The following is a 21,142-nucleotide window of genomic DNA, read 5'->3' as shown; positions in this document are numbered from 1 at the left end:
CAGCACGCTGGGCTTCGTACGAGTACAATGCCGCGTCTATAGCGGATATGAAAATAATCAAATCCCGGATTGGTAATTCTATCGTCGGCCTATCGTCCGGCGCGTCTTTTCAGTGGAAACTTCTTTTTTCTCAGAGCATTCTGAAATGCATTTTCGGACACCTTTGCCGGTATATGATGTTTAGGCCGGGCTTCTTTTGTAGACCCATATGCAAATGCCGCAGCAAATGGCCCGCAGTCAATACCATTTTTTTGATTTTGCACGTTCTCGTACCGTACCCGCAGGTCGCAGCTGCTCTCTTGGCTCGTCACGACCCCACAACTTCCAAAGTTTCAGTTTGGCTTGGTCAGTTAAAAAAAATCATGGTGGTGTGTGGTGTGCAAAAGGTGGTACTAGGAGCCAAAGGTGGTATAAAGGTTGTATGCGGAGCCTTCACCTTAATTAATTACGCAGCACAATTAATTACTAAAGTATGAATTCATTTTCTGGCACTGCTTTGAACTGCGATGCATTACAACTATGAATTAGTTAATGCAGTGTAATTAGGTAGATATGTAAATTAAATACGTAAACGTTAAATAGTCCACGTTGCTCGTTATCACAGTATTAATTTGGCGAGGTTATGATTGCATCTTACTGCATCTGGCTTACAGACTCTGTAATACTGTGTGCAACTGTATCTAACTCAAGCAAGTTTAGCAGAATTTCGACACTGACACTTTTACAAACTCTACACTGATAAAACTGCATTCAGTTTCGTGGAAAGCGTATGTAAGGCTATAAAGAGTTGAATGTTACAAAGAGAGTGTTATACTGCAACTGTGGCGCTGCGATCGCGGGACACCCGCGTGGCTGTCATTGCAGTCGACTACATCGTCAACTGGCAAATGCCCGACTCCACGAGTATGCCAAAGTGCCGAACAGTTATGCGCTCCGCTGGTTAGTGAAATCAGTGAAATTTTACACGTAGCATTACTAATTCGATTTTGACCGCACATCCAAAGCGAACTGGTACAGCTAAGTTTTCTAGCGAACCGGAAGCGAGGTTCCCATCGACCTGCTGTACGAGATGAAAGCTAAGCATGAATCTGTGTATAAAATCGTGTCTTGGTTTTGCTTTTATCATTGATCCAAGTTTGTCATTTTCCGCAATTAGGATCCGAGGAAAACGAATGCCAACATAGTAAGTCCACTCGTATGCCACTCGGGAACCCTTGTTCAAAGGACGAGCGAGTCAAAAGGTACGGTCTTGCTTGATGCAGCGAGATATGCGATTTTTTGCCTTAATGATTTTGAACTTTGAAGTTTCGCAATGCAGTTAGAAGTGTAGCGTGGGCATAGCGTGTCCGCCGTCGGCTGAACTGGATTCCATTTCAACCCGTGAGTAATATTTTTAACAACAGCATCGCGCTCGGCACTCAAACTGTGGATAGATACTAGTAATAGATCTGCTTTATTTTGAGAGGTTTTTAACAACTTTACAGGTACTTGTGTATTCGTATATCAAATATAAGCTACTGTACTAATTCTTGCTTTCTTCTTGGTTACCGTATACTAGAAATTTCATAACAGCCTGCAGTACTGCGCCTCATAAGCCCATTCTTCTTTGGTCTTCCCTTTATTGTATTCATTCGAACGGAAAATACGTTTTCTGACTTGGATAGTTGCGTTTCAAATTTTTTTAAAAAATTTTTGAAGGACAAATTAGTTGGACTAGGACTACACGAAAAAACCGGAGAAGTACTGTAGTTCTCCGTAAGTACAGTAGTCGATTACCATTGGTCAGCGGCCGCTGTTTTTGTGAAGCTGGGCGAATTTTAATGGTCGCTATAAAAAGCATCACACATTCGTCTGATGCACTTGGCCTCTCCTTTTTATTAGGGATTTGAATCACTACTTCGCTCGCGTCTCGGTTTTTCGTTAGTTGCATATATGGTTGGTTTTTGCTTAGGCATTAGTGTGTATTCACGGCTAATCTGGAGCCTTGATTTCTTCTACAAATGAGTCTGCAGCCTGCAAAATAAACACAGTGATTAAAAAAATTAAACCAGATGCCGCACGCAGCGTGGATTCTCATGTTCGTGCTCTTCTTACCGTGATCTGGTACCAGTAATGTTGATATATCAATTTTGAAAATAACATCAGTAGGCCGACAATAAATCTAGAGTTAAGAATACATAGTACTTTGATGGCTGGAAAAACTGCACATTGTTGTTCTGCTTAAAAAATAGCATCCTCGAACGTTTAGTTAATGTATCTGTAGATGCGTTCTTGCAGAAAGCATTAGAGACCATTCACCTTTGATCACTGTTTCTGGTCATGCCGTCACGACGATTCGACGACGCTTAAAACGACACGACTTCCGCAAATCCATTTATGCGGGTAAGGAAAAATTGGCGCTCTAACTGTTTTAACATTTCGTAATTCACCGCTGCGGATGTATGATGGATTTGACCGCTGCAGATCGGGAAGATGTGTACAATGCAGTGGAAAGCCGTGTTTTGGAGAATGCCTTTCAAGGATACAATTCGAAAAGTCAGACATCTTTTCTGTGTTGGCTGGTATACGGTCAGTGCAGCGCACTATGGTGCATAAGTTATGATTCATAGAGATAAGGACGGGTATGTTAGAAAACGGAGCTGTGCAGCGCGGTATCTTGAATACGTGCGGTATAGTTGTTTTGACCATTCGGAGCGCAGATAAGCTCCGGATCGTGATGACACACGTTACCCGTCGTTATCTACTGCGCATTATGCACAAAAAACCAACTGGCGTTGGAAAGATACGGGAATGTCTGAGTCTTCGTAATGCCTGCATCTTCGCATATGGACATACCGGTGTGTGTAGCAGTTATTCAGCAAAGAAGTACATGATCACGGCTGTCGCTTCAAGTTCGCCTTGAATATTTGTAGGTTCCGGGAAGTCCTACACGATGATGGGCTCACTAGAACAGCCGGGTATAGTCCCGCGGTTATGTAATAATTTATTTCTGCGAGTGGAGAATTATGTTCGAAAAAAGGTACTGTTCAAAGTGGAATATCGTTCATCGAAATCTACAACGAGAAGGTCTATGATCTGCTTAGTTCGAGATGTTGAAGTAATATCTGAATTTTGTTTGATGCAAAGGCTAACCATAAGGCTTACTTCATTATATTACCTTGTCCACAGATTTATTGTCCTTATGCATTGTGTTACTCATGTCGTACGACTTTTGTAGAACCATTCAGAGTTTGTGTGTACGGGAACACAACATTTTGGGTCCTTACGTGGACGGCTTGACTATAGCAGCGGTTGAGTCGTTTGAGGTATGTAATTACTTTTGCCGCACACCGCGGTATCTTTGCGTTACACAATGTGCATTATTGTTATTATAATACCAAACCAATCAGTACGTCTACAACGCTTTCGTTGCAGATATCGAGGAATGTTCTGTATATGTTTTCGCTGTTTTGCGAAACCGATGGAAATTTCACTTGTTACGCTTGGCATGGAAATTCTTAACATTAAGGATTAAACCACCAAATTCAGATCGTAACACCACCGTTCTATGCCATTTTGCTGATATGTACTGTAGTTGCAAAAAATGCATCTATAAACTACGGTACAGTTAAAATTAACTGCTTGTTATGCATCATGATATCGTTCGGACAAAGTTAAACGCTGTTTTAATAGTTAGCAACTGGATTTCTACATGCTTGAATTTTCCAGACACCATAAACTGAATCTGCCCTTTAAATATTAATTTTTAATTAGTTGTTACTGTTGTTAGTAATTGTTAATCATGAATATGTATATGACCAGATATCTACGAGTGCATGACCAAGACTAATCCATGCGAACCAGGCCAATGTGTCAACTTGCCGGACAGTTTCGCCTGCGTGTCTCCGGCCAATTATGATCTTATGGCCGGACAGGAATGTATAAGTTAGTGCTTTCGTTCACCATCAGTGCCAGCTTATACTTCGACCGCAGATTGGCTTTAATCAGCAATTACATATTTTCAGAAATCAACCAGTGCATGTACGATCCTTGTACGATCGGCACTTGCCAGGAGGATATGGTTGGAGGCTACAAAATACACATGTCTGCTGTGTCCAAAGAGCTTTGAATACATAAATAATCGGAATAATCGGTGTGAAGATGTCAGCGAGCGCGCTGAGTCACCAACTCTGTGTTCCCCGGGGATATGCATTAACAGCGTGGGAAGCTATCAGTGCCGCTGTCCGAAGGGTTTCCAATCCACGCCTGGAAGCTGTGTGGCTGTGCGCCAGTGTCATCTGCCGGTATCTGTGGTGTGTGCGTGTCTCGTGGACGAGAAGCCTGGATCGTCATCCCAATGCTACTGTCCTGTCGGATATCAGGCGGTGCGCGGATCTGCCTGTGTTGGTAAGTTGGTTTGGTGAAGCTTAATTTACGGTAAATCCACAATTTCCATAAATTTCGAAGCGACACAATTTTCTGTTTTTGTTTCCCTCATAGAAATCAACGAATGCGCGATGAATCCCTGTACTCCTACTCTAGAACGTGTATGGACCGTCCTGAATCGTATATTTGCAACTGTCTCAAAGGTTACCAGACAATTAACGGGCGGTGTGTTGTTGAAAAAACAAAGCTTAAGCAGAATTATAAGATAATGTGAATTATGAAGGGTTGAATAAGACTGTACGTGACTACATAATGATAACAAACAAAACGAGATAATTATCACATATTTAATGGTAATTGTATCCACTGGTTGTGAAAAAGCGGGATGTGGTCCCAATTCGCGTTGCATTTCTGCGCCGGATAAACAGATGATGCGCTGCGAGTGCGCACCGGGTTTCCGTGATCAAGGCAACGGTGCCTGCATAGGTAACACAACTGCATTCAAATTCTTAGCTGGTTGTTTTTTTGAAAGTTGGCGTTTGCTATCTGCACGTTAGTGTCTGCTAAAGCAATAAACACCCGTGTGGCGAAGCCGGAGATTGCACTGCCACGAGTCCCATGACTGACGGCTCCTACGACTGCCAGTGTCCAAGAGGCTGGCAGAAGATTGGTTACCCTCCGAAGTGCTTGGACATCGATGAATGCGTGCTGTACAATCCCTGTTTGGTCGGATACTGTGTTAACACCAAGGGAAGCTATTCCTGCAAATGTCCTAAAGTTTTCCAATTTGATACCGCAGCGGGACATTGTGTTAGTACGCCGCTTGCTCTGCTTGCTGTATGACTCAGAAATTTATGCAAACTTTGATGTTGTTAGATGTCAACGAGTGTGCTGTTCCAGATCCACCATGCTCACCCGGAGAAGGCCTATACGAATGCTCTTGTCCACCCAGTTACAATAATACACTGGGAGGCTGTGTCGGTAAGAAAACAAACGAAAACGAAATGAAATGAAAATCACCGGGATCGTATATTTGTGACTGTCTGGCTGGGTATATATTCGTCAACGGTCAGTGCATAGGTATAATCGGGCATAACGCTGCTCCATTTCGTTTTGGTGTTATCACTTTGCTGTTTTTGGTAGACGTTGACGAGTGTGCGGCTTCCACATATCCTTGTGTTACCGGGAACTACGTAAACTCCGAAGGCTCGTATTCTTGTGTATGTCCCAAAGGATTTTTCTTCTTCGATCAGAAATTTTGCAAAGACCGAAATGAATGCGTGGAATTCCTGTGTGACCTTTGTCCAGGCGGTAGTACAGCGTCAACTCACCGGGAAACTATCGATGCACCTGTCCAACTAATTTTGACTGAATCGATGGAAGATGTGCCAGATGTGTCGGAAGCTAAATGTCAGGTCACACTGATTCCATCTGTAGAAGTGCTAGCAGTAATTGAGTGCATCTTTAGGTTCGAACACTTGTGAATATGTCAGGTGTGAACCGTGGAGCCTACATGTGCTGACAGTATTGATGGGCCGGTTTGCACATGTGCAGTGGCATGCAGTGAGTATTTGTCCACAAATTCTGCCAACATTATAGAAGTACTTAACATAATTATTCTGATGCGCTTGTGACCAGTTGCCCCGCCGCCGTGTGTGGTCATTCGAGACTGCGGTCAAAAAGCTGACTGCAGTCTGCAATGTCCAAGTGGTGGCTTCAGCTTTCAAAATCACCTGCGTATGCCGTCCGGGTATTGAAGGCAGTCCACCATTGCGTCAATGTGGTATGGGTGTTAATTTTAAAGCAGTGGAAATAAAAGCTTTACGTCATGATTTCGGCAAAAGTTGTATTCCAGACGGGATGGAAAATGACCTTACAAAAGGAATATGCATTAGTATGACAAGATGTTCTGCATTCTTGTTTCGCAACCCGAAGTTAAAAATTGAAAAAGTTCAAAACTGAAAAGTTGCGGGAGAACCTAATATGATTTGGAATTTGTATTTAAGTGATTTAATCCATGTCTACCAGGCAAATGTTTACCGGAAAGTTACTTGTACCGATGCTAATGCCCTATTGGCTACAATTTACAAGACACAAGTATACTTCTGTGCAAGATGCTCGTGTTGGTAAGGACACTTAATTTATTGAAGGCTTCGCTTTTTTTACTCCGGCATGAAAATAAAAACGTCCTCGAATGTTTAGTAAAATCAGGTGCGTTCTTGCAGTTGCAGAAAGCATCGGAAACCATTCAACTTTAAACGAGTGCGAGAGAACGCCACCATTTGCGGCATGGATGGTACATGCAGTAATGTCCCGGGAATGTCCACCACTACTGACTACAAGTATTGGCTGTAGAGTTCTTCATTGGCATTTCGGTATGCATTCATTTTCCTCAATTACGTGCATTCTAAACTGCGAAAAATGTGGCAGTGATGGTATGAGCGTCCGCAGTTACCATGAAACTCTGAAGTTCTGTCTGCACTCTGCAGTATTTGACCGCCGGCCGCCTAAGTCGTAACTAATTTCACAAGACCTTGTATTAATTTTAACAGACTATTACATGAGTGTATAATTTTTTCTATATGCATATGATTATGCAGTAATTGGATATCCTTTTTATATTTTGAATGTTCAGGGTTAAACATACAACTTAAGCCTAAATCGACTAAGGCCTCGTCCCGAATTCAAAGCGAATCTCGTTGCGATACAGCAACTCCACCTCGCGAGGTGGCTTCGCGTACCGTATCTGTAGGCGTGGCCACTGCATACAGCCACCTCGTGCGGTTGAGCAACCGTACCATAGCGAGATTCGCTTTGAATTCGGGACAAGGCCTAAGCGGCAGCTGTGCGGCGGAAACAAGATTTCCCTTAATGTATGAGGGGGTCGAGGTCCCCTGTGAATACCGTTGCACGGCGCATTCCCCGCAACGGATTGTGTATTGCGTTTTTTTATCGCACAGCGTTATTGTTATGTATCTGCGGGAATATCCCAGTATCTGACCTGGATGCCAGTCGGAAATATCTGAGCGTTTATAGTTTGCGCGGGAAGGTGTTCTGGACATCCGGTTTGGGTAGAATATCGCGCACACAGGCCAGAGCCGCGGTGACTGCTGGGCGTGTGCCGGGTGGGAATCATTGCCGAGGTGAGTGATGCACATTCAGTATTTGTAATTCGGAATGTACTATATAACATAAAGTTCTTTTATATGCTGTATATTAGCCGAGAAGCCCTGGCTAAGCGCCACTGCCAAGGTTGGTTCATGGAGATTACGGAAAGCTCTGACGAATGCTTTGACAGAATACGGTATTCTCAGTTAATTCTAATAAGACTTTGAACTTATTTGACGGCAAGGACTTTTTTAGGATATTAGCAGCTTCAGTTTACGGGCCAAGCACTTTTTTCTTACCAAAACGGATTGCAGATTCAGAATCAGCACATTTTTCTGACTTAGAACACTTTCCAAAAGTGGAAAGGGTCATAACGACACACTGGGGCGCTGGGGGGCCGGCAGTCAGAAAGTGTTTTCTAAGTCAGAAAAATGTGCTGATTCTGAATCTGCAATCCGTTTTGGTAAGAAAAAAGTGCTTGGCCCGTAAACTGAAGTTGCTAATATCCTAAAAAAGTCCTTGTTTGACGGTAATGATTTACTACTACTGTATTATTTGACGAAAGATCTACTGTTACTGCATCGTTCGTAAACGCCGCGAGGTAAGCTATCACGGAAATGTTGTCATTTTATGATTCAACGAAAGATACGTCTTCTTACTGGTATGGCTGTGTTTCAAGAAATTTTCTGGGAAAGATTAAGTAGTTGAGCACGAAAAAAACGGAGAAGTAGTCGTGGAACTTGGCTCCGACCAGACGTTCCATAATCCTTTCCATGGAGGATACTCCAAGTGCTGCAGGTGAAATTTCACTTCCCATTTGACAGAAACTGGTAGGATGTCCGGGTATTTTTTGTGTAGTTAACTTACGAGGAGTCCTTGGCAATGGTTCAGGAAAGCCCGGAGCGTTTGCAGTTTCGAAGAGCTACTCGTACGGTCACTCGAGTGGGCACACTGGGCACCTATTACCTATAGTAAGTGAATGGAAGGTGGCCGTGCAAGTAGGCAGAATTAAATGTTAAATTCCACTTATTCCAGTAACTGAATTCCTTCCAGTGTTTTGCATTACGTGATTTAGTAGATCACAACCTGTTCAAAGTATAGTGCTTGAAATTTACAAAAACGCTCTAAACGTTTTCTTGTAATCGCATTATTAAAAAAACAGTGACGAAACGTTTAAGCCACGCCACCCGAGCCACTGCACTACACCATAACGACTGTAGCCACTGCTTATGTGGCTGCTCGAAACTAAGTATTCAAATTCCACTCAGTTGATTTTGAATGATTTATGATTTATCCAAATTAATCTCTGTGGGTTTCTGAATGTTAAAAAACCATCTCAAAATGAAAAGCGTTTTCTCTCGGCTTGTGAAGAATTTTTTTTTATTCTTCGCCTTTTGTCGCAAATGGTGGTTTTGAATTGTAACCTGTGCTTACTAACCGGTGATATTTCTTTTTTGCTTGTGCGTACTGAACTGTGGTTGATTTTAAGTGTTAAGGTTTTTTTCTTTTGATATGCGAATGTGTGTATGTTTGGCAGTTTGGCTCAGCCGCGCATGTGTGGCAGTGGCTGTAGATATCATCGTGTAGTGCAGTGGCTCGGGTGGCTTGGCTGCAAGTGTTTCGTCGCTGTTTTCTTTTACAATCCGATTTGACAAAAACGTTTTGAGCTTTTTTATAAATTCAAGTTTTCTGTATAGGCTGTGATCTACTGAATCACGTACTGCAAAAGAACCGAAAGGAAATTAAGGAATTCGGTTTGTGAAATCTAACATTTAATTGTGTTCGATGGGACTTCGGTTTTCTTAGGTTTCTTAGAACGACCATCTCCCATTCACTTACTATAGGTGCCCGCTCGAGCGGCCGTACAGGTACTACAAGAAACAGCGTCGGCTTCGCCTCCGCGTTTCTTGTGGTTAGCGGCCACTTTAATTAGTTTTCAATGAAGTTTTATTAAAATAACGTATTTCGACGAAACATAATCGGTACCGGCCCTGCCGGGTGCATCGGATTAAAAAAACGGATTTTAATAAAAACACGGATTTTATTTAAAAACATGGATTTTTAACGCCTAACGGGCTGTGTGTACTTGATAGTACCGGTAGCTCGGTCACCCCTCACCCGCTCACCTAACGGGCCCCGTACATTGGACAGTAACGGTAGCTTGGTCACTCGCTCACCGGGCTGTGTGCACTGGACAGTACCGGTAGCTTGCTCACTCGTTCGCTTAACGGGCTCTGTGCACCGGCTAGCTTGGTCACCCTTCTAGCTCGTTTGCCTAACGGGCTATTTGCGCTGGACAGTACCGGTTGCTCGGTCACCCCTCACCCGCTCACCTAAAGGGTCCCGTACACTGGACAGTACCGGTTGCTCGGTCACCTAACGGGCCCCGTACTCTGGATAGTACCGGTTGCTCGGTAATTCGTTAGCTTCACGGCTCTGTGCAGTTAACAGTACCGGTAGTTCGGTCACCCGCTCACCTAAAGGGTCCCGTACACTGAACAGTACTGGTAGCTGGTCACCCGCTCACCTAACGGGTCCCGTACCCTGAACAGTATCGGCTGCTCGGTCACTCGTTCCCCTAACGGGCTGTGTCCACTGGATAGTACCGGTAGCTTGGTCACTTGGTCGGCCGGCACTCGTGCAGAAATTGTCCTCGATGACAAAGTTACTTATGTAGTCGTTCTTTTCGTAATAACGGTCTGCTAATCAAATTCATTTTGATAATTGACTTTGAATATTTAGCTATATTTTAGTTGGTTTACGTAGCAACACTGCTTGGTTAAAAATACCACGATGATAAGTAATTATTATTCCAATAATTTGGTTGCATTTGGTGAAGGTGTCGAAACTCTTCCGCTTTGGCGTTCGAAGCGGCAGAGGTTTTGAAAGAAATGAATGCTATCTGGTCGGGTTTTCGAGTACGGGCTTTCAAAATGTAATATTGGTTTTGGTCAGTCTTTTCTGGTTTGCCGGCCCTGGTGTATCCCATTCGTGGCAATTAGGATAAGAAAGTTTATACCGACAAGCGAATGCCATTAACTATCTCTTCTACCATGGCATGCATTTCTGGGATTAAGGCAGTGCCTTTTTCTGGAAATTGGGCGTGCTGGAGCATGTTTACCAAAACAACTCGAAACTGGAGCTTGCTTATCCTTCTTACGTCCAAGACATCCTTCAACCTTTTAATTGGGTGGCTACTGCCAGTAAAATGAATTTGTTACCGATAAGTAAATGCGCGACATACCTTCAAGTTGCCAGGCTTGAGTTATTTTGCTCTGGAACACAATTTCTTCATTACTTTTACTTGCGGAAGTTAAGCACAATTTACTCTTTCCAGTGAACTTGAGATTTTTAAATCGGTTGGACCGCGTTTTAGTGGAAATGTTGATTGTTTAGTTTGAACACTACAAGACTTAATTAAAAATCTACAAACTGCAATACTTCTTGTTGTTGCTTAATTTAGGTTGCACGTTTGCAAATGACGAGAATTTCGTTAGCCGCACGGAATCGGACGAGCAGCCTGACATTCAGCTAAGTGGAGAATGGCATGGCCGACCCAACCTCGCCGTCCTCTTGATAGAAGCCCAGGAACTGCATGTGACCCCGTTATGCCATGCCAAGTGCTTCGTTGTGTCTAGCTGCGCTATTAATGTCTTTGTATAATCCATTCATGCTTTAGAATGTGTCAATGGAGTGGATTGCTTGGAAGACGCCTGCGCAGTCGCGACCGTTTGATCTTCGGGTACTTTGTCATGTTGTGTTCTTTTTGAGCACAGTTCTAGGAATGCTGCACAATCGGGCTCGACGCCGGAAGAATCGGTAAATTATGAATCAGCACGCCGAAGGGAGAAGCTGTTTCACAACAAACGAGCGATCCCGCCACCGCCTCTCTGTTTGTGTCATGCATTAGAGTCACAGTAAGATGAGGAAAAACAGTTTAAGATGCGGCAACGAGATATTTGTTAGCAAATAATGGAATTTTAGTGCAGCTTTTGTATTTGCAGCCGCACTGCTGACTTAGATTAAAAAAATATGAGAAACAGTTGAGACTATAGGAACAATACCGGAGTAACCTTTCTGTGGCCGGGACGTCGACCAGCACCCCTGGAGTTTACGGCTCATCCGTGGATCTTCTGTATCGGTCCAGTTGTAACATCGCTGGGGCAACAACGGCTTTCGTATCGCGGAACGTATGGAATCATAAGGTATGAAGCGTGGAATCATGAACGGTAACCACACTTCATTGTGATTTCCGGCGTTTTGTGTTTTTTTTTACGTCGCCTGTCGCATGCAGTTAAAATTTTCTGCAAATTTTTGTTAGGCCTCCGTAAAAACAGAACTGTAGATTTATGGAGCCGCTCCATAAAATTTATGCGTTCCATGAAATTGTACATTTATGGAGCGAAACTGCGGATAGCAAGAGGCCTTGACCACCGCTCGTAAAAAAATCAGTCAGAGATCACGCTACCGTACCGGTCGATTTGCCGTCAGACAATAGTACAGTCTCAGCTAGTTGACTGCTGATATCAGATTCTGGCAAAAATCTGTTGCTTTTAGCCGTAGGCATTGTACGAGTACTTGTAGATAGAATGCACAATTCGAGCAAAGAGCGTTGTGGTCTAAATTGTTAAAGTGTTGTCGGTGGCAGATGCCATTGGATTGCATCGTCCTGATTTGTGATGATCGATCAAACGCGGAATTCTGATTTCCGTCTGATCTTTGTCGATCAGGCTATCAGCTCATGACTGTACAATTATCGACAAGTCATACGACACCGGACATTCTAGCATTGCAGAAATTACGCAGGCTACCTACCCATTGCTGTTAAGGCAGAAAATAAATATTTTGAGGTTTTCTTAAAACGTTTGCTTCTGAATTTTACACTTTTTAAGGAGGTTTTTTGCATTTGAAATTGAAAAGACTTTGATATTGTTATTTACCCAGATTCGTTACGAGTGTAATAACTTGTGTAATTTTAGTAGTTAGAGTGTACAATCAAATTTTGAATATATTGTATTAATACTTACAGATAGTATGTAGGCAGTACTAGGCACGCCCTCTACAGCGAGAGATGCTGCCGGCTGCGTGCACGTATGGTGTATCGAAACGACATACGGTGATTATTTGTCACTGGTTATGTAAATATGAATTATTGTTAGCACGACAAAATGCGATTGGATGTGATCTAGTTATTGCAATATTGATTTTATGCCTGGTACTGACTGGTCACTGTTTATTCTATTTAATACAAATTATTTTAGTAAACTCGTATTGATTTTGTTGCTGTGATCTCTTCTCTCTAGTCGCCTGTTGTGATGCCGGGATTGTTACATATGTGTTCCAGAATGATTTTCAGCTATCCTTTCTGCTTTTGTACTTAAGGCCTATTTTTACTCGGGCTCGGGATCGTCACATCTCGCGAAACTGAGCTGTTTCGGCGAGTATAAATACATTCACTGATTCACATCTCCGTCACAATGTCCGTGACTGATATGTGAAGTAAAACTACACATACGTCACCTTGCCGTAAGTTAGTTTCGTCAAGGTTACGTTCGTCAAAATCTGGCTTCTTTCGTCAAATTTTGGAAATAGAACTAGTTCTATTTTTTAAACTTCACGATCGTGAAGTTCTGCATGTTTACCGTATATTAGCACACAAAACACTGCGTATGTTACTGTTAGCGCACTTTCTGGCACAATTGTACTTAATTTACCTACAACACTTGAAAGACTACTAAGTCTTTATAAATAATAGTTTCCATTTCGCATATAGCTGCACATTTGATTTTGACAATATCCTACTTCTGGGCCTCATACACGGGTGAAACGTCGATCTGCATGGGTGATCTTCGGAATTATGTAGAATTCATACGAAAAAAATACTAAATCGTTGCAAAACTATCAGTCAGCCGAACGCGAAATGAACGATTAACCGAAGGGCTCAAAGTTGCACAAATATCGCCTGTTGGAAATATCCTGAATGTATCCCATCCAACAGGAAGTAGAGCAGTCGTAATTTATGTCGAAATCAGTTTCGGAATTTCGAGGTTTGGCGAAACTGATTTTCGATTATAACCAGAAGGCCGTTTTGCTCATGTCCGTGCTGTAAGCCGGATCTTAGTGCCGACTTTTATCACGGTCGTCAGATTTCATGGACATCTAGGTTCATGTGCGTATTCTGCCATTTCGACGGACGTTAAGAAAAATGTGACGAAAGCCGAGTAAAAATAGGCCTTTACTCTGCTGCACTACTGACTGCATGGTCTGTTCGATCGCGTTCGTTGATGATTGTTGTCTGCAGGGCCGTCGCGAGGGGGTGGCGCCACCCCCCCGGGAAAAAAGTGTTAAATTTCCCATATAAAATTTCCAAAAATCGGGACTGGCGCATTTGGCGCCATACTTCGCCTTCGGAGAGAACAATAGCGCCCCCCCCCTCCCGAAAAGCTCGCGACGGTCCTGGTTGTCTGTATCGATAAAGTATGTATTATTCAGTGTTTCTTCTGTCCGAAGAAGCCAAACGTTTCGTACGCTTTGTCGGGATATTAAATTCAATGCGAAGTTTCGTTGGAAGACCCTTTATCTGCGTAATCCACCTGTTCAACTGACACAAACACCATTGGTTCTGTAAAAAATGTAACCGGTTTATGGTTAGCTGAGAAGCCCTGCCGCAATGTAGTTATAATTTTCTTTAAAAATTTACGCCTGTCGGCATGTCTGAACTTATATTTATTGCACAGTGGCTAGTTTGCTAACCGTAACTGGAATCGTATGAACGATTGCATTTGATTACTTGCCTAACATCTGCTCCCCAAATTCGAATTTCCCACCACTCGTTTTTATGCAGCGGAAATTTACAGTTAGTTGCTCTATTCTTTTTTTAATTACGCACCTCCACACCGAAAGAGATTTATATACAAAGTTGCAAATCTGTCGATAAAGGGCTGCATCTGGCACTTTTGGTGGCGGTTTTGTGAGTCTTTTGCTCTATTTAATATGAAGTTGCGATCGGTTGTAATCAGCTTGTGGCGGTAGAGGAGATGACAGAGATCAGTATCTCCGACAGTGAGCACTGGCCAAGCTTCTAGTTAATCCAGCTGTATTAGGCGCCATCCATAAATTACGTCACGCAAAAATTCGACATTTTCATGCCCTCCCCCTCCCCCTTTGTCACGAGTGCTAACAAACTGAGATCCCCTCCCCTGAGCGTTACGTAACAAAATTAAAACCCCTCCATAGATATAGCATGGTAACGTCATAATCGTCACAAATGTTTAAAACCCCCCTCCCCCTTGTAACAAACAGTAACGCTTTCTGTACCTTCCCCATCCCCCTACTCGCGTGACGTAATTTATGGATGGCGCCTAAATGCACCAGGAAATGCACAGGCTGGGATGCAGTTTGCCGAAGAGCTCCAATGACAACAGTATACGATAGATACGGTGTAACAGCCACTTGGAAGGTAAGGGGCCTTGTTGTCACTTGCTCAACCGACTTCCACTCTGCCTTCCAGTTCGCTTCCATGCATCCAGCATAAAGCTTACAACGAAGTCTGAAATTCATGGACGCTCTAACGTGCCGCTATACCTTCAGTTGGTGCTTCGATTTTCTTTCTAAGAAAGGATATGTAAAAACTGATGCCGGAAACGGCAACAGTAAATGGGTTTGGTCGCTGGGAATTGTTTAAGCGGTTAAATCACAGCTTTGATACTTTGTGTAGTGCTAACTGGGAGTGCACCCATTAAATCAATATTTCTCCCACTAGAAAAATGGAGGGCACGGATAAGTCTAACACTTTTATCTTAGCGAAATATCGATACACAAATATTATTCTTGGGAAGGGAGAGACATGGTGGCCCAAGTGCATCCACTTGGGCAACCTCGAAAGCGAGGATATCGCTTTCCTACCGCGGACGGGAATGACTGGCTGTGTTTAAAACAACCGCATCTCGATACGCTTACTACTGTATTTTGTCCGTGGCAACTTGACGACGAACCCGTAATAATCGCCGCAAGAACGGCAGACCTTTTCGGTAGTTATTCCGCATGCGTAATCCAACCCGTTGGGTAATTTACTGTATTGCTACAAACATCAATCTTCCAATATTATTTCCAGTCGGTACTTATCGAAGCAGAATGTTACCAACTTGGTGCCATGAAAAAGTGGCTAGGATATTTTTTGACACCGGCTGTCGAAGTTTATTTCGAAGTTTTTAATGACTTCGGCTGACTGATCCGTAACGGCGTACGAGCTTTGGTTTGTAGTTGTGCTCGTACCGCTGCTGATCCTTGAAAATAGGATTTTTGTGCAGTATACGTTAATACGTATTTATACCTGGCATGTCCAGACGAGCTTTCGTGGTGATTGGAGCCTTTAGTGCCGCGAGGTGTAATCGAACAATGTGATCTAGGGTAACTTTTGCGGTTATTACGCTGAATGGGGAATTAATAGCATGCATAAGTTTCCGGATGCGAAAATGGCCAGCTTCGCACACATATTTTTTAGATATTTCGTACTTTAAATAGAGCGTAATGGGAAATTCGTATGGAGTTTCATTTCAGGACTACATATTATTTCCAGTTAGCTTGCTGGCTGTTGTAGCGATAATTACCTGCCTTCCGTAGCTGCGTATGCGGAAAAGACCATCTGATATTCATTCGAAATTTTCTTGTTGAAATTTACTTGATTTATTTCGGCTGGAACCGATTTTATTTTTATGATCCCGATTTCGAAATTTTCTTTGCTTATTTTATTTAAGAAGGGTTACATGGCGCCGGCGGTGCAAGCCTTATTATGGGCACTATGAAAGTTTTCTGTAACTTAATTACAGAGCGTTTTTGTTTAGCTTGTATTTTGTGACTGAGCGCTAAAGTATAGATGTTCGGTATCTTAAAGGAACCCAGAGGGTGCCTTTAACTTACAGAACACTTTAAACTTCGAATCTGGTGGCTGGTTTATAAACCAAATCGCACTTTAACTTACAGAGCACTTTATCGCGTGTGTCGAGTGCCCCTATTGTACAGATGGCTTGTGCTCAATGGAATATGACATGAGTCCCGTGCGCCATTCAAATTTTATTACGGAAATGACTGCATTGCATTTTTGTGCTGTTTAACGTATTGTCCCATTAAGAAACCGACAAAGCATTAATATTTTTGAAATTATGCACGAACTGTTTGCAAGGCTAGATTCATTGTAAGAGTCCAAGTGGGGCATCAACCCCGCTGAATAGTCACTTCATATTCGCACGACTGGGAACTTCTTGGCTGTACGAATAGGTATCAGATGCATGACTTAGAATGTTGTTGATTATGTGATCGTTCGTTCGTTAATATGCAGTATCCAGACTCAATACAGCCGGAATAACATTACATAGATTCAAACTGGATTGAACTGCACTTTTCGGTATCAGGTTACCGGTTAAGAAAATCCGCTGTTTTCTTTATCCAACTTTCAACCGTATTGACAACTGACTGGGGTTAAACTAGTATTTATCTGTCGAACGCAGACACGGAATTCCCAGTTTCGTTTGGAACAAATACCGCGATCTGGTTTAATGACTGCTGCCCGTGTTGCCTCTTGGATATCTAAATAAGCAGTTAAACTGAAAACTCAGACAAAGTTTCAAAAAATTTGCTTAGATATGCTGGACAGGATGGACGATATGGCCTGATTAAGAGGATTTGGCTCGGCACATAGTACCACGGGCACTCGCAAACGCTTTTGTATTTCTTCATGGTATTTTGTAGCTGAAAGAATTCTATACGTATGTGTGAAATCCGTTTGCGCGTAACATCCGGTTGCGGAGTTATGAGGGTCTCAGCAGGGCGCCGTCCGAGGGAAACCAAGAAACGGCCGAAAAATGCACCGATGGGGGAATCGAACCCGGCTACTTCGTAAGATCCGCGTAGGCAGTACCACTGCATCACGGCGCAAAGTGTTAAAAATCCTTGAAAGACTTAGTCGCTGTACATGAGCCGCTTCCAACCTCACAAGGGTAACAAAATTCTAAAAAGTTTAAATTCATTCCGGTATACCATAAAGCATCACAAAAAAGTGTTTGGAAGTGCACGAAAGCGAATATTCCCGTCAATGTAGTGAATGTAGTGCTATGTTCCGGGCCAAATCCCTTAAACAATAATACAAGTGAAAATGTTTCAGTTTTGTAATTCATTGCTTTTTAGAACCGTTATAATTTATTCTGTTAGTATCAGATTGCCGTGATCCAGTTTGTTGTGTAAAATGAGTAGTTCCAAAACACTTTTTGTCGTTTCTTTTGGAAATAATTTTCGAAATTCGACGGGTAGTGCGATTCAAATATGTAATAGATTCAGGCGGACATCTGCTTGAATTAAACTCACGTAAAAATATGACTGGTGGGGAAATGGAGTTAATAAATTTTAAGGATGCGTCAACGGCATTGATTCCTCGTTGTATCTGTAATGCTAAGTGCTCTTGAAGTCGAACACAAAAAACTCTGGACAGCTGCTGCTATAAAGAGGCTACGGGCTTTAATAAAGTCAGCAGCAATCTGTGACGAAGTGCGTTGGGTGTTCGTCTGCTACTATGGTGGGCTGCTGTCGTAGCACTAGCGAGTAGCGAGTGCCGGTTATTTTGCCTCAGAATTTCCTGTAACTGAATTTGAAAGGAAACGATATTGAGGATGAAATTGAAAGAGTTGCGTGGTTACTTGGCGCGATCGAAACGGCGATCTCGTAGCAGGAGCGCACGAAGTTAACAAACACGGCTTACCTACATGACTGCAAAGGTCTGGCCTTGACGAAGTTCGAATTAAAAGCGTTACTGAGAAAGGAAGCGTCATCTGCAGGGAATGCTGTCTGTTGAAAGCTGTAGAAAAGCGGTTGAAAAATTCCTAAAATGTTTGCTTTTATTTAAAAGATCTTCAGCAAGAAAAGTAATTTCGCAAAGGCATGTTAGTGGCTTAGTGCAAAATAAATGTTATGTTAGAAAAATAAGGTGATTACTGATGATGCATCATGCATCGTTCCGGCTATTTTGCAGTACTCGTATCGAATTGAGCGGACGTTTTTAGGCAATATAAATTATCAAACAGATCGATGCATTAGGGACTTTTTCTTCGTTTTTCAGGTTACACAGCTTTTCTATTGAGGAAGAGGCAGAAAATATCAGTTACAGGAAAATGCGTATGCTATTCATGAGAATTAAATGGCATCATCAGCTTGGTACAAGATTTCTTGCCAGTGATCGACTATCCGGAAACGGAAGCGTACTGGTTGAGATGAATAAATAGTGGTTTATCAGCGAAGGAAACGTCCATGCCATCGTACAGACATTTTACTCTGCTAAAATTCGCTAAAATTAAAAGATAAATCGCGCTAAAATTACAAATCCTTAGTGTTGTGTTCCTAGTATGAATTTCTGAAAATGTACGTTTTTGACTGGGGTTATCTGCGTAATGTACAATTAACAATATATATTGCACATTACGCTTTTTTATGTCTTTATTACAACGCCTGTAGTGTGGCACCGGAAATGCCATGACAGTCCGCATAAATTAAGAGAAAAAATGATTTGTTCGTTCCTCGCATTTATAGTTTTCTTTTGCAAACGGTGATTTTCGTATAATTTTCACGATAGCTATGATCCGTTCAGTCTCCCTGGTGGATGTTTATTATTTAATAACATGTGTTATTAAATAATAAACATCCACTCGAAACTTGCTTGTAGTTACATTGCAAATTACTTTTAACTTTTCGTAGATACTCATGTCGTGCCGGCACTAATTGTTGACGGCGCAGTATATCAAAATAGATGAATGTTACTGTATACAAGTATGATGCAAAACGCAAAATCTGTGTAACAATTGCACGCCATGCTGACACCCATCTCCACCGACAGAATCCCCCGGAGACGCGTACCGGAAACGCACCCCGAGATCAAATCAACATACGGAAAGTGTGATTCAAATCAACATACGGAAAGTGTGATTATTTCCTTCTAATAAACTTACAAAGCTTGACGTGGTAATTTATCAATAAAATTAATAACTTGTATAATAATATATTGATGGATGTCTCATCATTAATTTCTGTGTCTGTTGTCAGATTGTGTAACCTTTGTCACATAACCTTTGCCTTTCCACACCCTGCGACCGTCAATTTTCTCCAGTTTTTGTCATTGCTTTAGCTTAAAGATATCCTGAGACTTCGAGTTCAAAAATTATACACAGAATTACGCTTTATGAATATTTGATAGTCGTTGAACTACGGATGTTTTTGCCGGGAGGGCTGAGTAAGGATTTGTATGGCTATCGACGCAAACGGAAGAACATTAGATGTTTGCATAAAAAAACAGGCAATTCTGACCTCTACCCAACCACATCGCAGTGAGTTCAGTTTTGTCTTGCTCATTCATCTGTACATGTATCTATCCTGTTGATTACCTTCCGTTTTGTCGACTCATTATTTTGGTTTTCTTATTACAGGACCGGAAGCACGCGCTGGAGTAGATGGGCATTTCCGTTCAGTCGTCTAATATCGAAGTTAAACAGCGCCGCTGTTATCTTGTCAGCCTCAACGATGGCCCGTCGCTTAATGAGAATTTATTTTAGTATCTCAAGGTGAGTGACAAAGTGTCAACATTTGTTGCTTGCAAGATACGCCTGTACAATCGCGACCGTTTGATCTTCAGGACTGATCACGTTTCGTATTAAAAATTGAATTCGAGCTTATATATATCATATCGTGTTCTTCTTTGGTACAGTTCTAGGAATGCTCCAGAATCGGGCTGACACCGGAAGAGAGCGAACGCACTGAGTAACGGTATCAAGATTATCCATTGATAACGACCGTGATTGTCAATCCGTTCTATGAACTTGGAAAAATCACAAACTGATTGGAGCTGCGATGTCTTCGTGACAGTGTTGTTCCACAATGTGACCGTGGACTGGCACGTTCTCATCATTTCGCAGCAGAAAGAGGTATAAAAGCTGCGCTTCACTTTAACGATGAAGGTGCTCATAAATTCACATTATGAAAACAACTTTAATTTCAAGCGGCACGAGTCATTTATTATTTTTAGTGCTTTTTTGTCTATTTTTGGGAAAACAGCGATGTGGTTAAAGATAGATTAACTGCAAACATAATATAAGTTTTCTACAGCAATTGTTTTCCGAGTTAGAGATAACTGAATAAAACGATGAGGAAACTGTTAACAGCGTCTACCAGTAATTAACGTTTTCGGGACGCAGATTGTGGGATTGTGGGATGCCGATGACGAAACTGATAAGGAGAGTGAGAATGAGGTCTTCAAGATGGCAGAATTGGAGGCTGCTTTTTGAGCAGTCTTAATAATTTTTTTTTCCAGAACTGGATTGGTCCAGTATTCAGTACCTACAAAAAATTAAAAAACGAAACCTGCACTGCTCAAAGCAGACAGAAAGTGTCAGATTACCTTTTTTCCTGCTCTGAGCAGAGCGGATTTCGCCTTGTTTACCGCGATGATTGACAGAATGAGCGGGATCACCAATATCATCTCCGAAGTTGACTGTGCCACATTTTCCATGGCGATACGAAGGTAATAAAACATGATAAAAGTACAGACGAAAAAGGAAATTGTCATATGTGTCACTAGTCGCATTTTACCGAATTTTTCTCGATTATAACTTCAAAAACGACAATTGCAGGTTAT

General features: G+C 42.2%; 1 protein-coding gene across 1 annotated transcript; it reads left to right on the top strand.

Annotated features, from left to right (window-relative positions):
* Positions 1-947: 947 nt before the first annotated feature.
* Positions 948-20,842, top strand: LOC129602105 (latent-transforming growth factor beta-binding protein 4-like). Its single transcript, XM_055501072.1, has 24 exons — positions 948-1,062; positions 1,157-1,241; positions 1,306-1,380; positions 2,278-2,382; positions 2,464-2,837; positions 2,913-3,019; positions 3,218-3,305; positions 3,415-3,924; positions 4,005-4,386; positions 4,480-4,851; positions 4,923-5,179; positions 5,266-5,346; positions 5,509-5,775; positions 5,834-5,928; positions 6,004-6,491; positions 6,591-6,740; positions 7,402-7,508; positions 7,586-8,271; positions 10,937-11,390; positions 11,478-11,678; positions 19,352-19,838; positions 19,938-20,072; positions 20,216-20,432; positions 20,703-20,842. The coding sequence occupies exons 11-15, from the start codon at positions 4,984-4,986 to the stop codon at positions 6,325-6,327; spliced, it is 963 nt and encodes a 320-aa protein (XP_055357047.1). The 5' UTR covers positions 948-1,062; positions 1,157-1,241; positions 1,306-1,380; positions 2,278-2,382; positions 2,464-2,837; positions 2,913-3,019; positions 3,218-3,305; positions 3,415-3,924; positions 4,005-4,386; positions 4,480-4,851; positions 4,923-4,983; the 3' UTR covers positions 6,328-6,491; positions 6,591-6,740; positions 7,402-7,508; positions 7,586-8,271; positions 10,937-11,390; positions 11,478-11,678; positions 19,352-19,838; positions 19,938-20,072; positions 20,216-20,432; positions 20,703-20,842.
* Positions 20,843-21,142: the final 300 nt, after the last annotated feature.

Source organism: Paramacrobiotus metropolitanus, unplaced genomic scaffold (genome assembly GCF_019649055.1).
Source record: "Paramacrobiotus metropolitanus isolate TYO unplaced genomic scaffold, Prichtersi_v1.0 Parri_scaffold0000329, whole genome shotgun sequence".
NCBI classification, from domain to species: Eukaryota; Metazoa; Tardigrada; class Eutardigrada; order Parachela; family Macrobiotidae; genus Paramacrobiotus; species Paramacrobiotus metropolitanus.
This window is presented reverse-complemented; position numbering and strand designations above follow the sequence as displayed.

What these genes read in the sequence shown, in the direction of transcription:
- LOC129602105 (XM_055501072.1), top strand. Translation starts at nt 4,984, where the DNA reads ATGACTGACGGCTCCTACGACTGCCAGTGTCCAAGAGGCTGGCAGAAG. An exon ending in TACACTGGGAGGCTGTGTCG is followed by an intron (nt 5,347 to 5,508) that starts GTAAGAAAACAA and finishes TGTTTTTGGTAG; the next exon opens with ACGTTGACGAGTGTGCGGCT. An exon ending in AGATGTGTCGGAAGCTAAAT is followed by an intron (nt 5,776 to 5,833) that starts GTCAGGTCACAC and finishes GTGCATCTTTAG; the next exon opens with GTTCGAACACTTGTGAATAT.